Here is a 13,400-nt window from a genome sequence, read left to right on the forward strand (position 1 = left end):
TGGAGGGTAATAAAAATGTGAAAGATAATACAAGCCACATGCATATATGGCTGGCATATGTTTTTTCTTTTTGACTATAGAATCGTTACCCTTAACTGCTATCATGGATAACATTTTCCCTCTTATTCACTCAGGAACGAGACAAATTTCTTTGATCTCATTAGGTGGAGAATAATTATCCCACTTTAACTACTATCCAATGGTTGTAAGGTCATTTTCAGTAGACTATTCACTTGGGATTGCATTGTTCCATTTTTTAATTGACAGAAGAGAAATGAATAATACTTGTCTCATTGAATGAATAAAAAATTATTTCTCGGGGGCCGGGCGGTGGCGCTAAAGGTAAGGTGCCTGCCTTGCCTGTGCTAGCCTTGGACGGACCGTGGTTCGATCCCCCGGTGTCCCATATGGTCCCCCAAGCCAGGAGCAACTTCTGAGCACATAGCCAGGAGTAACCCCTGAGCGTTACCGGGTGTGGCCCAAAAACCAAAAACCAAAAAAAAAAAAAAAAAATTATTTCTCTTATAGTTTACAATTTTTAAAGAACAAACATTTGAGAATCATTTTTATTCCCTATAACTTTTTATGCTTAATAAACCAGTATATTTTTGTATAAATTCATAGTAATATGTATAATGGCCTGTTGTGAAACAGGTTATTACAAGGTTGTCTTTTATACACCAAGAACTTGGATTCATCTTAATAATCATTTCACAAAATTTGTAGAAATAAAAGAGGTCTGAGCCGGAGAGATAGCATGGAGGTAAGGTGTTTGCCTTTCATGCAGGAGGTTATCGGTTCGAATCCCGGAGTCCCATATGGTCCCCCGTGCCTGCCAGGAATAATTTCTGAGCCTGGAGACAGGAATAACCCCTGGGCACTGCCGGGTGTGACCCAAAACCCACAAAAATAAAAAAAAGAAGTCTAACTATAGATAGGGCTCTATTGTTCTTGGCTATAAAACAGAAAAATGTTCCAATTTTTAAAACTGCATAAAAAAAGGAGACAGGAAGATAGTGCAGATAGCAAGGCACTTGTCTTGCACACATCCCCCTTCTTTTATCACTCTTACAGCACCCCAAGATATGCCAAGGATGACCCCTGAGTACACAGCCAGTAGCAAGCACTGAACACAGTAGGGTATGTGTGTTTTCAAACAAAAGGAAAAATATATTAATTTTTAAAAAGGCCAGAAACTGCTTGATATGAATGAATAAGAGCAGTCTAATTGGAGATAATTTTTTAAAAGCCCATAGGATTCAAAGGTATGTTTTAAACAAATAGTCTCTTTTAAAGATCAAATATTTTTGTGTTGATTTGGGGCCACACTTATGGGGGCCCTGGTAGTGCTCAGGGTTTATTTTTTGCTGAGTTCAGGAATAACTTCTGGTGTGGTTCAAGGGATCATTTGTAGTACTGAGGAATCAAGCCCAGAACAGTCATTTGTAAGGCAAATGCCTTACCTGATGTGCCATCTCTGGCCCTTAATCATCCCTTTTAAGTAGATGTGCCAAAAAACCACTTTTGCCTTATACCAGTAATCCCTCTTTCCTTTTTGATGTCTTGCTTCTAGTTTCTGAATGTAAAATTGCCAGAAATGCTGTTTCTTTTTGGTCATGTGACTTAAGCTAGGCAAATTACAAAGCATATATCTTGTCATAATGGTTTTAATAGTTAGATAGTCTGTCAGACATATCTGGTCAGAAAACCATACCAACCAATATTTTTATTTCAGGAATTAAAGGGGAAAAGGTTTTAGGTTTGGAAATCGGAAGAAAGATATCCAGTAGCTCTAAAGCCAATTGAATCACTTGTCTGAAATATAGTAGAGGCTAAGGGACTTGGTCTTGTTGGTATTTAACTCTGGTTTGATCACTCACTGATAATATCTGATCCCAACCAAGAGTGACCCCTGAAAACAGAACCAGAAATAGGCCTGAGAACAGTCATGAATGTATCCCATCATAAAGCCAATATCCAATCAGATAAGAGAAAATGATGGCCTGAGAGGATTCCAAATTGCAATACTGGTGGAATTCTTAGCTGTCCTTTAATTTCTAGTATACTTCTAAAATCTCTAAATCTTTCTTATGGTTACAAACTGTATCTTTCTTACAGTTTGGTTTATGTTACAAAAGACCTATGCAGAGAGATAAATGCTATTAGGATTTTTAATAAGGAAGAAATTTTTGCACTTAAGTGTGCTACTTCTACTGTACCAGTATTCTTTTCTAAAAGTTCAAGGTTTCTTACACATTTCTTTAGACTAATCTGGACATGCTAAAGTTAATACTGATAAGGAAAAGATAAAATTTGCTTTTGCTGAATAATCATAAACCTTAAATCAACATTCTAATTATTAGAGTTGTGCAGTATTGATGTTCATCTATTCAAATAATGTTCATAACCTATTTGAGCCCTGGACTCAATTCAAATTAAATATTTTTTCTCTCTACATTTTAAGTCAAAATCACTGGCCAACTCTATCTCCTCGAAATCAGATTTTGCAGCTTCCTGGCTTTCCTCCAAAAACTCATTGTTTCATAAGCCATTCTTGTTTTCAATTCATCCTTCTTTATCCACTGTATAAACTAGGTGGACCTGAATACTTAGGAAAATTCGAAAGCATTTGGTTGTTATTAGAGTAAGGATAGCTGACTCACACATGTAAAACATTAAAGAAACCTTACAAATGTTTGAGTGATTTTGTTTTTTCTGTTGTTGTTTGGGGCTGTGGGGCATTTAACCACATCCTGCCATGCACAAAACTAGAGCTTCTATCACCAGGTATGGTTTTAGGCTAATAAAACAAACAAGGACAATATTTTTATTTTCTTTTCCCAGCATTTTTATTAATTCATTTAAATGTAACATACTATACACTGTTCAGACTTTGGGAGGTAGGAAAAGGGAGGGAGTTTTTTCCTTTATTTTTCTCTTTATAAGGCGTCTCCTCATAAGCAACACCCAGATGGATACACGTTTGTGGTTAATACACTAGACTTGCAGCCAGGTCCCACACTTCTTTCCACAGAGGCAGAGCTCCCAAAATCTTGATTACTTAAAAAAAAAAATACATGGTGGTAACTGCTTTTCCTTCAGTAGCACAATCCAGCTGCAAAGGGGACCAGAATTCTAACTCAACATAGAGCAAAAGGTGCCATTTTTTATTGCAGGATAAATATTGTTACTGTTTACCAAACTGTTTTTGTCTTTATCTCTGTTGATGTGTATGTTGGGAAAAGGAGAGGTGAAGGAGATACTTTCTATATCTGGCTTCTGAAAGCTTTGATACATTTTGCTAGAAGCTGTCTTACTGTTTTGAGTACTACAAAGATGACTGTTTATGCATGGTCTCTCTGGTAATCTAAATGTCGATGTGAAATACGAATCCAGTTTATGCCCTACTTGCTGTTACCATAGTCATCTAATACTTTATTTGTCTCACCAAACATTTAATTTTGGTTGTGGGTGGTCTACGTTCATGTGTCAGGTGCAATTATTACTTTGAAATCAAAGAACAAAGATAATCGAGTTCTGATAGGAGTGCATTACATGATAGCTCCCAGACCTAAGTTACCAATTAAATTTTAACATACAGATTACAACCACAAAAAAATTAAAAATTTCAGAATCCCATTTGTCCCTAAACAAGTTGAAAGTCAAAGACCATGAAATGTAATTTTAGCCATAAGCCAAAAACACTACCTCAAAGGCATCTCTTTGGAATCCCAACTTTTTTTTTATGAAATGAGGAAAAGATGGCCTTTTATGGGATTACTTTATGGGAAAGTTTCTTAATAAAGCTAACTCTTAAATAACAGATTAACTGGAATCGCTGGTTAAGCATTGACACAATTGAGTTATAAAAGAGTTACAAAACACCAGCCTTTGTAGAGGTTAAACTTTGGTAAAAAGACACATTTGGTGAGCCTTTTCCTTGTATCAAAATACTGTGTCCAAACAATAAAAATAAACAGTTTTTTCCCAAAATAAGAAATATGAAGATAAACTGCAGTATCAATATATTCTTATGGTTATCACTTAAAAGTATTTAGAACAAATATTATTTCTACATCTTTATCACTACAGACACTGCAAATAAGGCTTATGTATTTATTTAGTGGAATACAATCTGATGAAGATTGGTACACTCTTATGCACTGTTTTCTATACCTGCTCTAACAAAATGAATTTTGATATGGTTACATTACAGAACTTTCCAAAGCTCTTTAAATTTACAGAATGTAAGTTTTATTGGGTTTTAGAAAGACTAGATCATACAGCTTGAACAGTTTTCAGGATATGGTTACACATATACCAGGATATATTTGCTCAGTTTAAGCCCCTGGGAAAGTTGCACTTCATATCAATATTTCTTAATAGCTTCTTTGGGGGAGATGCACTATGTGGTACTTAAGAAAGGGTTCTCACATATGCAAACGACCTCGACATCACTTACCACTGTGACATGTTTCAAAGATTAATCATTAGTAAATAGTGAGATGAGGCTAGACTACCAAAAATAGTATGCTTATTTTCTTCTTTTAGTGTATTTTGGGGGACCCACTGATGCACTGAAGAGAAGAATTTAACATTCTGGTCTATTTCTTAGGAAAGGAAGCCTTAAAAGTGATAGATGTTTTCAAGATGATGGCAAAACCAGCCATACTTACGCCTGACCACAGCACTATACCACTTCTTACTGATAGTTCTTAATGCAGAAGTGCAAATTAAGCCCACTGATAGAACATGTACACACACTATGCTTCTCCAATCTCATCTCCTGTTCCAGAAGTGTTTGCCAAGTTTTAAACACACTTTGATATGAACATGCATGTGGTGTGCTGAAGAAAAAGAAAAGGCAAATCAGAGGGCAGCCACTGAGGAAATTCTTTAAAACCCCAAAAGATATTTAACATCCTATTAAATAAATAACTTAGAAATAGAAAGGGATGAAGGCAGAATGCACAAGCATACCATACTATTTGTTTTGTTAGAACAGATTTACACTAACATGTTTACATTGTTTAATCCTATTCCATTTTCCATGATGCCACGCCCAAAGTTCCTTTGGTCATGCATATGATATGAACCAAGTGCTTTCCAGTAAATGCTTGCGTGTCTTACTGCTCATTGAATCATTAGGCTTGGATGAGCAATGAGAGTTTTTGATATGAGTTCGTATTCCATAAATAATTTTACCGAAATTCATTTAATAGCTTGTTCTGTGTCCTTAATTCTATCTCAAAGATTAGAAAACAAAGACAAAAACTTAACCCAAAAACCCAGCCACAAAGTTGTTCACTTAGGAATAACTTCCATCCCATTTGATCTGCCTATATCTTGATTATAAGGCATGACACAGAACTAATTAAAAGAACATCATATGTCAGCAGGGAGTACAAAAACCATCAAAGGCTTCATTTCTTTCAAGCAAGAAGACATCTGCAATGTGTCTTTGCCTTCTGAGCTACTGTCTTCATGAAGAATATCAACTATTCCTGGCAAAAAAGCCTTTGTTTCTACATCATTCACAGACACTGCCTTCCTCTATGAATGTACCACCATTGGAAGAAAATGAGCTGAGGTGTTTTTCCTTCGTGTTTTCTGTCCTCTCCTGGGATATCCTTTTCCATTCAATGCCACATACATTTGCCTTCCATTGTGTTGCCAGTTGAATGATGCATAAGTATTGTATCCATTTTCTTCTATTCGCTCCTTCAGTTTACAGTCATTGTTAAATTCTTTCTGCAAGAAAAAACCAAAATCTTTTATTCCTATGATGATGACAATTGATTCCATCTGACATAAACCATTCAAAGAACTCCAAAAGTTTTGTTTACTATTGTCCTTTATACTTAAGTTGTGTATTAAATATACAGTACCAACAACAGAAGAGCAAAACAACTAAAAGCCAAATTCTGTATTTGAAAGCATGTAACTTATTTTAATTGATCATTACCACATACTGGGGCCTTTTAAAATTTGTTGGATGTCTTGAATATGATGCAATGGAACTGTCTAGAATGATTATGAAATAATCATTCCACTAAAAATATGTGTAATGAGTTAATGATAAAGACTACTATGATATTTTTTTCAGGATAATGACCAGGGGTCCCATGGAAAAATAGAACTAAAGGAAAAGGTGAAAGCACATCAAGTCTGCAAACTTCATCTATCTCTAAATCCATAATAAATAAACAGACATTAAGGACACATAAAACAAATAGACTGCATTATGGAAAGATCACCTTAAAAAACAGAAATTAATTATATATTTCCTACAGCTTGTATAAGTTTAGTACTGAAGGACTTCTGATCAGTCCAAACACCTGTATTTTTGAAGGCATGTGGTAGAAAACAGTTGTGTTGATAGAATAGCCAAGAGGGAGCTCAGGGCTCCTGCTGAGGGCTTGATGACATCCTGACAAAACAAAACATCTCTTCAAACTTAGAGCCATCATCCCTCCTACCAAAAATAAAAGCAAAGTAAATATAAAAAATGTCAAAATCAGCTATAAATGTGAGAAAATCCCTTTAAAAAATAAATTAACAGATAACTTGGGGAAAATTAAGGAAACAAAACACACACACAAACACACAACCAGAGACCTTGGGAGTCTTAGAGAGAATAAATTAATAGCTATTAGGAGGGAAAAAAAGTGGTATGTCAAATACACACTAACACTGGATTAAATATTAATGATATAAGACAAGAAATGTAGAAGCAGAAGAAGTTCCTCTTTAAAGAAATGTAAACTGAAGATGTTCCAAACAAGAGCTGCTGGATATAAGAAACAAAATAAAAATTTTCATGGAAAAAATAACAAATATACTCAATCTTGCATGAATGAATACATGAAATTGAAGTTGGAATTCTAGTAATTAGTCAAGTGAAGAAAGAGAAAGTGAAATTTGGAAAAGATGAAGAAAACTTTTAAGAATTATCAGATTTTATTAGAAGTGAAATCATAAAAATAAATAAGTATACCAGAAGTTGAAGAGAGAGGTGGAATATAACTGTGTCCTTTTAAAAAATAGTAATTGAGAAATTCTCAAACCTACAGAATTAAGCAATGAGATCCAGAAAGGTGACTGAATACAAAATTCTAAATGCAAAGCCTGCTATTGAAGGGAGCAGCAGGTCAAATCTATAACATGTATAATCATCTTAGCAGAAACTCTCCAGTCTATTAAATAATGGTATGACACACTAGCAATTTTTACATGGAAGACAGAAAATTTTCCAGCTAAGAAAACACTATACTGTACTGCTAGATGAATGTTCAAATGCAATGGAAAAATGGATGCTTCCTCAGATAAACAATAATGACAAGAGTTTATACTCACTGAACCTATAACCAAATGTTGAAGAAATTCTTTTGCAGGGAATAAAAAGAGAACATTTTGCATGCCTTAATACAGAAGCAGTATCTTCTTGTTGCCTAATTTTTCTTATTTTGTAAAATATTTACAGTTTTTTATGAATTGGCAATTTAATTCTGATGAATTTATATCTGATAAATTTTAATTCTATGAATTGGCATTTTATTCTGAAATATAGGTATGATTTTTAACTATTACATGGAACACTTTGCTTTATGAATTCTATCAAAGATCATGCTGACTAACAATGCCTATAGTGAATAAACCTGAAGATTGTGATCCTGGTAAATTTCAATCTGCAACCATAGCTCTAAAGATGGCTTTGTTGAAAGAAATTATTGGTTAATTTTTGGTTTTGGAGTTCACCCTTGGTGAGTATTGGAACTTCATCCTGGCTATATATATATATATATATATATATATATATATATATATATATATGTATGTGTATATATATGTATGTATATATGATGTATGTATATGTATATATATGGCTTCATCATATCCAGAAGCTCTCAGAGGCCATATGTCTCAAAAAAATTCTAAGTTTTTATTGTGTGTATATATACTCAAATTTCTGTGGTCTAGATCAAGACTTCTTACACTTTTTTCCACTAACAATTTCTTTCTTTCTTTTTTTTTTTTTTGGTTTTTGGACCACACCTGGTGATGCTCAAGGGTTACTCCTGGCTATGTGCTCAGAAATCGCTCCTGGATCAGGGGACCATGTGGGATGCCAGGAATCGACCTGAGGTCCATCCTAGGTCGGCTGCATGCAAGGCAAATGCCCTACCACTGCACCACCACTCCGGTCCCTAACAATTCCTTTTTTCACAGAAACTTTTTGTGCAACTCTGGGTATATGAAAAGTCATGGAAACTAAGCAAATGTTGTAATAACTCAGAAATTTATTTATTAACAAAAATTTCATCCTCCTATTCAATTAAAATATTCCATTTGGGGTCATAGCCACAGTTGAAGAAACTAGGAGCTGGATCATACTATTAAACATTATTAGAGTCATGTAAGATATTTTTAGTATGTTTATGTTAATGATATCAGTTTTAATTGTTTTTAATATTATTTATGAATTTCTCTTCTGAAGTAATATTTAATAGAACATTCATAGGCCAATAAAGTTAGAAAAAAGGTACATGATATTAGAAAATTTTAATATAAACCAAAATTCTGCATTAGAAAGGAATATATATCCTTAGCAGAGACTTAGCAGAGACTATTCATTTCAGTCTGTCAAAACTATATAATTTTCAAAGCATAAATGATATTTTACCAGAATAACTATATTCATTACAAGAAGACAGATACAGTTTTGGGACCATGGGAAATCTGAGATTGTTTGAGGTGATTTTATATTTGAAATAAAACTGAATGCTCTTCTCCCAAAAATAATTTTGTAGAGGTCTCTTTTCCCCCCATTTAATTTTGTTTTCCTTTGGTGGGGGTAGGTGATGATGCCTAAATAGTACTCAGAATATCCTGAGGTTATTCCTGCCAATACTCAACTAACTGGGCCAGCTAGTTGAATGTTAGGGTCTGAAAAGGCAGATCTCATGGGTACTGGTGACCACCAGGTCAACTAGGATCATGCAGAGAGAACTCCCTGGGCCATACCCATAAATGCTAGAGAGGCCTCTGGTAGTTACAACTAACAGAGATCCTGGAGGATGTCTAAATAAATCCAGTCAGTGATTTTTGGATGTATAGTCAAGCTTGAGAGGTGCTGAGTCCAGGAAGGTATTGCAGTAAACAATAAAAATAAAGAAAATACATCTATTTACACACCCTAAAGTGACATCCCTTACTAGTTGGTATTAATGTATACCAAGTTATTACTCTAGGGCATAATGTACATTGTGGTACTGAATTAATTATCACTTTCTAAAATTCTAGAACTGCTTGAATGTTATACAAAAGTTAATTTCTTAATGTGCCTCCCTATTTCAGATTTTGACAATATGTAACATCTGAGCTCCTGTTTTATCTTCAGCTGGAGCACACAGTTTTCTACTCAGTTCAAGACCTTTGTTTTCAATGATTCTTCTCCAAGTTGTCTGCAGCACCCTTGCCAATCTGACCAGATGCTTCCGTGAGAGTCTGTCCAGTTAGCAGTTCCAAACATTGACTGATGCATGCCAGCAACAGCCTGTGTGGTAGACTAATGGGGGAACAACAGAGGAGATTACAGAGTTGGAACAAGTGCTTTGCCAGCCCTCAAGACACTGGGGACCAGCCCACTGTGGTTCTATTTACTAGCAATAGAATGATAACAAAGCAATTCAATGTCCGGAGAAAACAGTCCAAAACTGTGGTCATGACTTACTACTGTGGATTTTGAAAATAAAACAAAATACTTACTGAGCCATAGAGTCTCCCCTTCTTGTTCATGGCTAAATAATAGTTGCTGTTAATAGCTTTGACGGCAACAACTCCAATTTCCACTGAAGTTATCTTCAGGATACCTAAAACATATAATTGTGAAGTCTAAGAGTTTCATGAATTTAATTGAAAGAAAAATCAGAAAAAAACTACAAAGTTAAATACTTAATGATTCTAAAACTCAAAATATTTTAAAAACAAATGGGAGGAAATGTCTCAATCTCTTTCAATATGCCTACACAATATATGGGAACAAGTGGGAAAAAATAGTTATCGGTTTAGGGCAACACCTAGCAATGCTCAGGGATTGCTCCTGGCTCTGCACTGAGGACCTACTGCTGTCATTACTTGGGAGAACATATAGGGTGCTGGAGATAAAACCTCGGTTGGCTGCATGCAAGGGAAGGTACACACTGTACTACTGTCTAGCATCAGTGGTCGGCAACCTATTTTTTCAACTGAGCCAAATCTCGCCAAAACCACGATTGAAATTTATTTTGAGAGCCACACAGGGCGCGCACTGACAGAGGCTGGGAGTGGAGTCCTGACTCCTGGAGCGGCCACCCGGCACACAGAAGAGCCAAATTAAAAGTGTAAAGAGCCACATGTGCCTCGCAAGCCGCAGGTTGCCGACCACTGTCTAGCTCCATAAGTGACATATCTACAAAGAATTATCCTGCCTTTTACTCTTAATAGATAGGAATAATATTGTTTTAATTAAAATGTTTTCTTCACTAGCTCTGCACTTTCAACACTTTCCAATTGAAACGACTCCTCTTAGTCTAGATTTCATAAAAGCTTATCAGAGCACACATCTGTAATATGGTACTAAAGGGAGTCTATAGTACATGCCAATAATATGTCAGATTTGCCTTAATCTGTAAAAAATTGTGGTGAACTATTTCTTCTTAGTAGGATATGCTGATAAAGCTCTTGGTTAAATATAAGTAACAAACTTATTTTTAGCAACCTCAGTTAACATTTTGAGAAATAAAGAAACAAATCCAGGAGCAGCCTTACATGTGACTGACCAGGGTTTGATTCTGAGCACTTCCAGGAGTGATTCCTGAATTCAGAGCCAGGAGTAAACCCTGAGCACTGCCAGAACTGCCACGTATGAACCCCAAAACAAATACCCTAGCATTCACAATGTGTTTAATACAATATATGTATATATGTATATATATATGTATATATATTTGTTATTTCTGTTATAGGAAACAGCTTTCCATGCTATCATGCAGGGAACATGAAAGGGCCATTCCAGGTGATACTCCTGGTCCATGTGTGGCTGACATAGAACCCAGAGCTTTGCACACTGCAGGCACGTATCCTACCATTTTGACACATGTTTTGATCATATCCACATTATCTTCAAAATGGAAGAATTGCTAATTAAGGGTGAATGGAAATTCACCACCATTTCAAAATGAGTATTTTCTTTGGTAGAAAAATTGAGTAAACTAAGGAAATCACTAATGATAGGAAACCTTCCCTCCTAATACACAAGTTTTGTTTATTGCATCTAAAGATAATTTAGAGAGAAGGCATTTAATCTTCTTAAAGTGTCCATCTATTTTAGAGCAAGAGAACTTTAGTTCCTAAAGCTATTTTATTATATAATTATTAATAAACCAGTGTTTACTGATCAGCAATCTGATAAAAACTTCTCGATTTAGAGTCATTCCATTTGATCCCCAGCCTCATGACTCTGTCCTGCAGAATTCTATATCTTTTTTTTTTTTGTTTTGTTTGTTTGTTTTTTGGGTTACACCCGGCAACACTCAGGGGTTACTCCTGGCTCCATGCTCAGAAATCGCTCCTGGCAGGCACGGGAACCATATGGGATGCTGGAATTTGAACCAATGACCTTCTGCATGAAAGGCAAATGCCTTAACTCCATGCTATCTCTCCAGCCCCAGAATTCTGTATCTTTAGGCAACCTCTAACACAAAATGACTCCTCATCAATACAGTGAGATAATTCTCAATTGTCAGGCTCAAAGCAAAGAAAAATTATGAAGAATGAAAAATACAGATCTTTCTTGTTATTTATTTTTAGAAGTTTGAGTCATACCCAGTAGTACTCAAGAGCTATTCATGGATTTCTGCTCAAAAATAACCCCTGGTACTGCTCAGATATCTTTTATGGTGCTTTTGATCAAAACAGGATTGGCTGTATGCAAGGCAATCATCACACACTCCTGTACTATCTTTTCAGTCAAGATGTTTATTTTTCACATCCAGTTTCCTTGTGTTGGTAGCTGCTCAGAAAGTGCAAACAAAAATACATAAATTTGGGATTGGAGTGGTAGCACAGTGGTAGGATGTTTGCCTTGCACACAGCTGACGCAGGACGGACCTGGATTCGATTCCCAGCACACATATGGTCCTCTAGCCTGCCTAGAGCAATTTCTGAGTGCAAAGCCAGGAGTAACCCCTGAGCACTGTTGGGGTGACCCCAAAACCAAAAACAAACAAAAAGAAAGAAAACCAAAAAATTAAAACAAAAACAAATAAACAAAAAAAACATATATTTATTTTCATATGAAAATGTATTTTGTGGCAGGCTACAAAATTAACACACAAAAATCAATGGTTTTATACACCAATAATGATAGGGAAGAAATGGACATTAAGAAAACAATCCCATTCACATTAGTGCCACACAAACTCAAATACCTTGGAGTCAACTTGACAAAACATGTGAAGGACCTATAAAAAAAAAACTATAAAACCCTGCTCCATGAAATAAGAGAGGAAACGAGGAAATAGAAATGTATACCCTGCTCATGGATTGGCAGGATTAACATCATTAAAATGGCAATACTCCCCAAAGTATTCTGTAGATTTAATGCAATCCCTCTAAAAATACCCATGACATTCTTCAAAGAAGTGGATCAAATACTTCTGAAATTCATTTGGAACAATAAACACCCTCGAATAGCTAAAGCAATCCTTGGGAAAAGGAATATGGGAGGCATAACTTTCCCTAATTTTAAACTGTACTACAAAGCAATAGTTATCAAAAGAGCATGGCATTGGAATAAAGACAGACCATAAAATCAATGGAATAGGCTTGAGTACTCAGAGAATGCTCCCCAGACATACAATCACCTAGTTTTTGATAAAGGATCAAGAAATCCTAAATGGAGCAAGGAAAGCCTCTTCAACAAGTGGTGTTGGCACAACTGGTTAGTCACTTGCAAAAAAGCGAACTCGGACTTTCAGCTAACACCATGCACACAGATCAAATCCAATGGATTAAAGACCTCGATATCAGACCTGAAACCATAAGGTATATAGCACAATACGTAGGTAAAATACTCCATGACATTGAGACTAAAGGCGTCTTTAAGAAAGAAAAAGCACTCTCCAAACAAGTGGATGCAGAGATAAACAGATGGGAATATATTAAGCTGAGAAGCTTCTGTACCTCAAAGGAAATAGTGTCCAGGATACAAGAGCCACCCACTGAGTGGGAGAAACTATTCACCCAATACACATCAGTTAATACAAAGATATACAAAGCACTGACAGAACTTTACAAGAAAAAAACATCTAATTCCATCAAAAATTGGGGAGAAGAAATGAACAGACACTTTTCCAAAG

The 13,400-nt window shown here is 35.6% G+C and overlaps 1 protein-coding gene across 1 annotated transcript in view; it reads right to left on the reverse strand.

Annotated features, from left to right (window-relative positions):
- Window positions 1-3,066: 3,066 nt before the first annotated feature.
- FGF10 (fibroblast growth factor 10) overlaps window positions 3,067-13,400 on the reverse strand; it is a 90,699-nt gene continuing 80,365 nt past the window's right edge. Inside the window, exons 2-3 of the mRNA XM_049768247.1 lie at window positions 9,769-9,872; window positions 3,067-5,751 (exon numbers count right to left, since the gene is read on the reverse strand). Coding sequence (XP_049624204.1) covers window positions 5,554-5,751; window positions 9,769-9,872 — 302 coding nt within the window. The 3' untranslated portion in view covers window positions 3,067-5,553. The remainder of the gene's footprint in view (window positions 5,752-9,768; window positions 9,873-13,400) is intronic.

Source organism: Suncus etruscus, chromosome 2 (genome assembly GCF_024139225.1).
Source record: "Suncus etruscus isolate mSunEtr1 chromosome 2, mSunEtr1.pri.cur, whole genome shotgun sequence".
NCBI lineage: Eukaryota > Metazoa > Chordata > Mammalia > Eulipotyphla > Soricidae > Suncus > Suncus etruscus.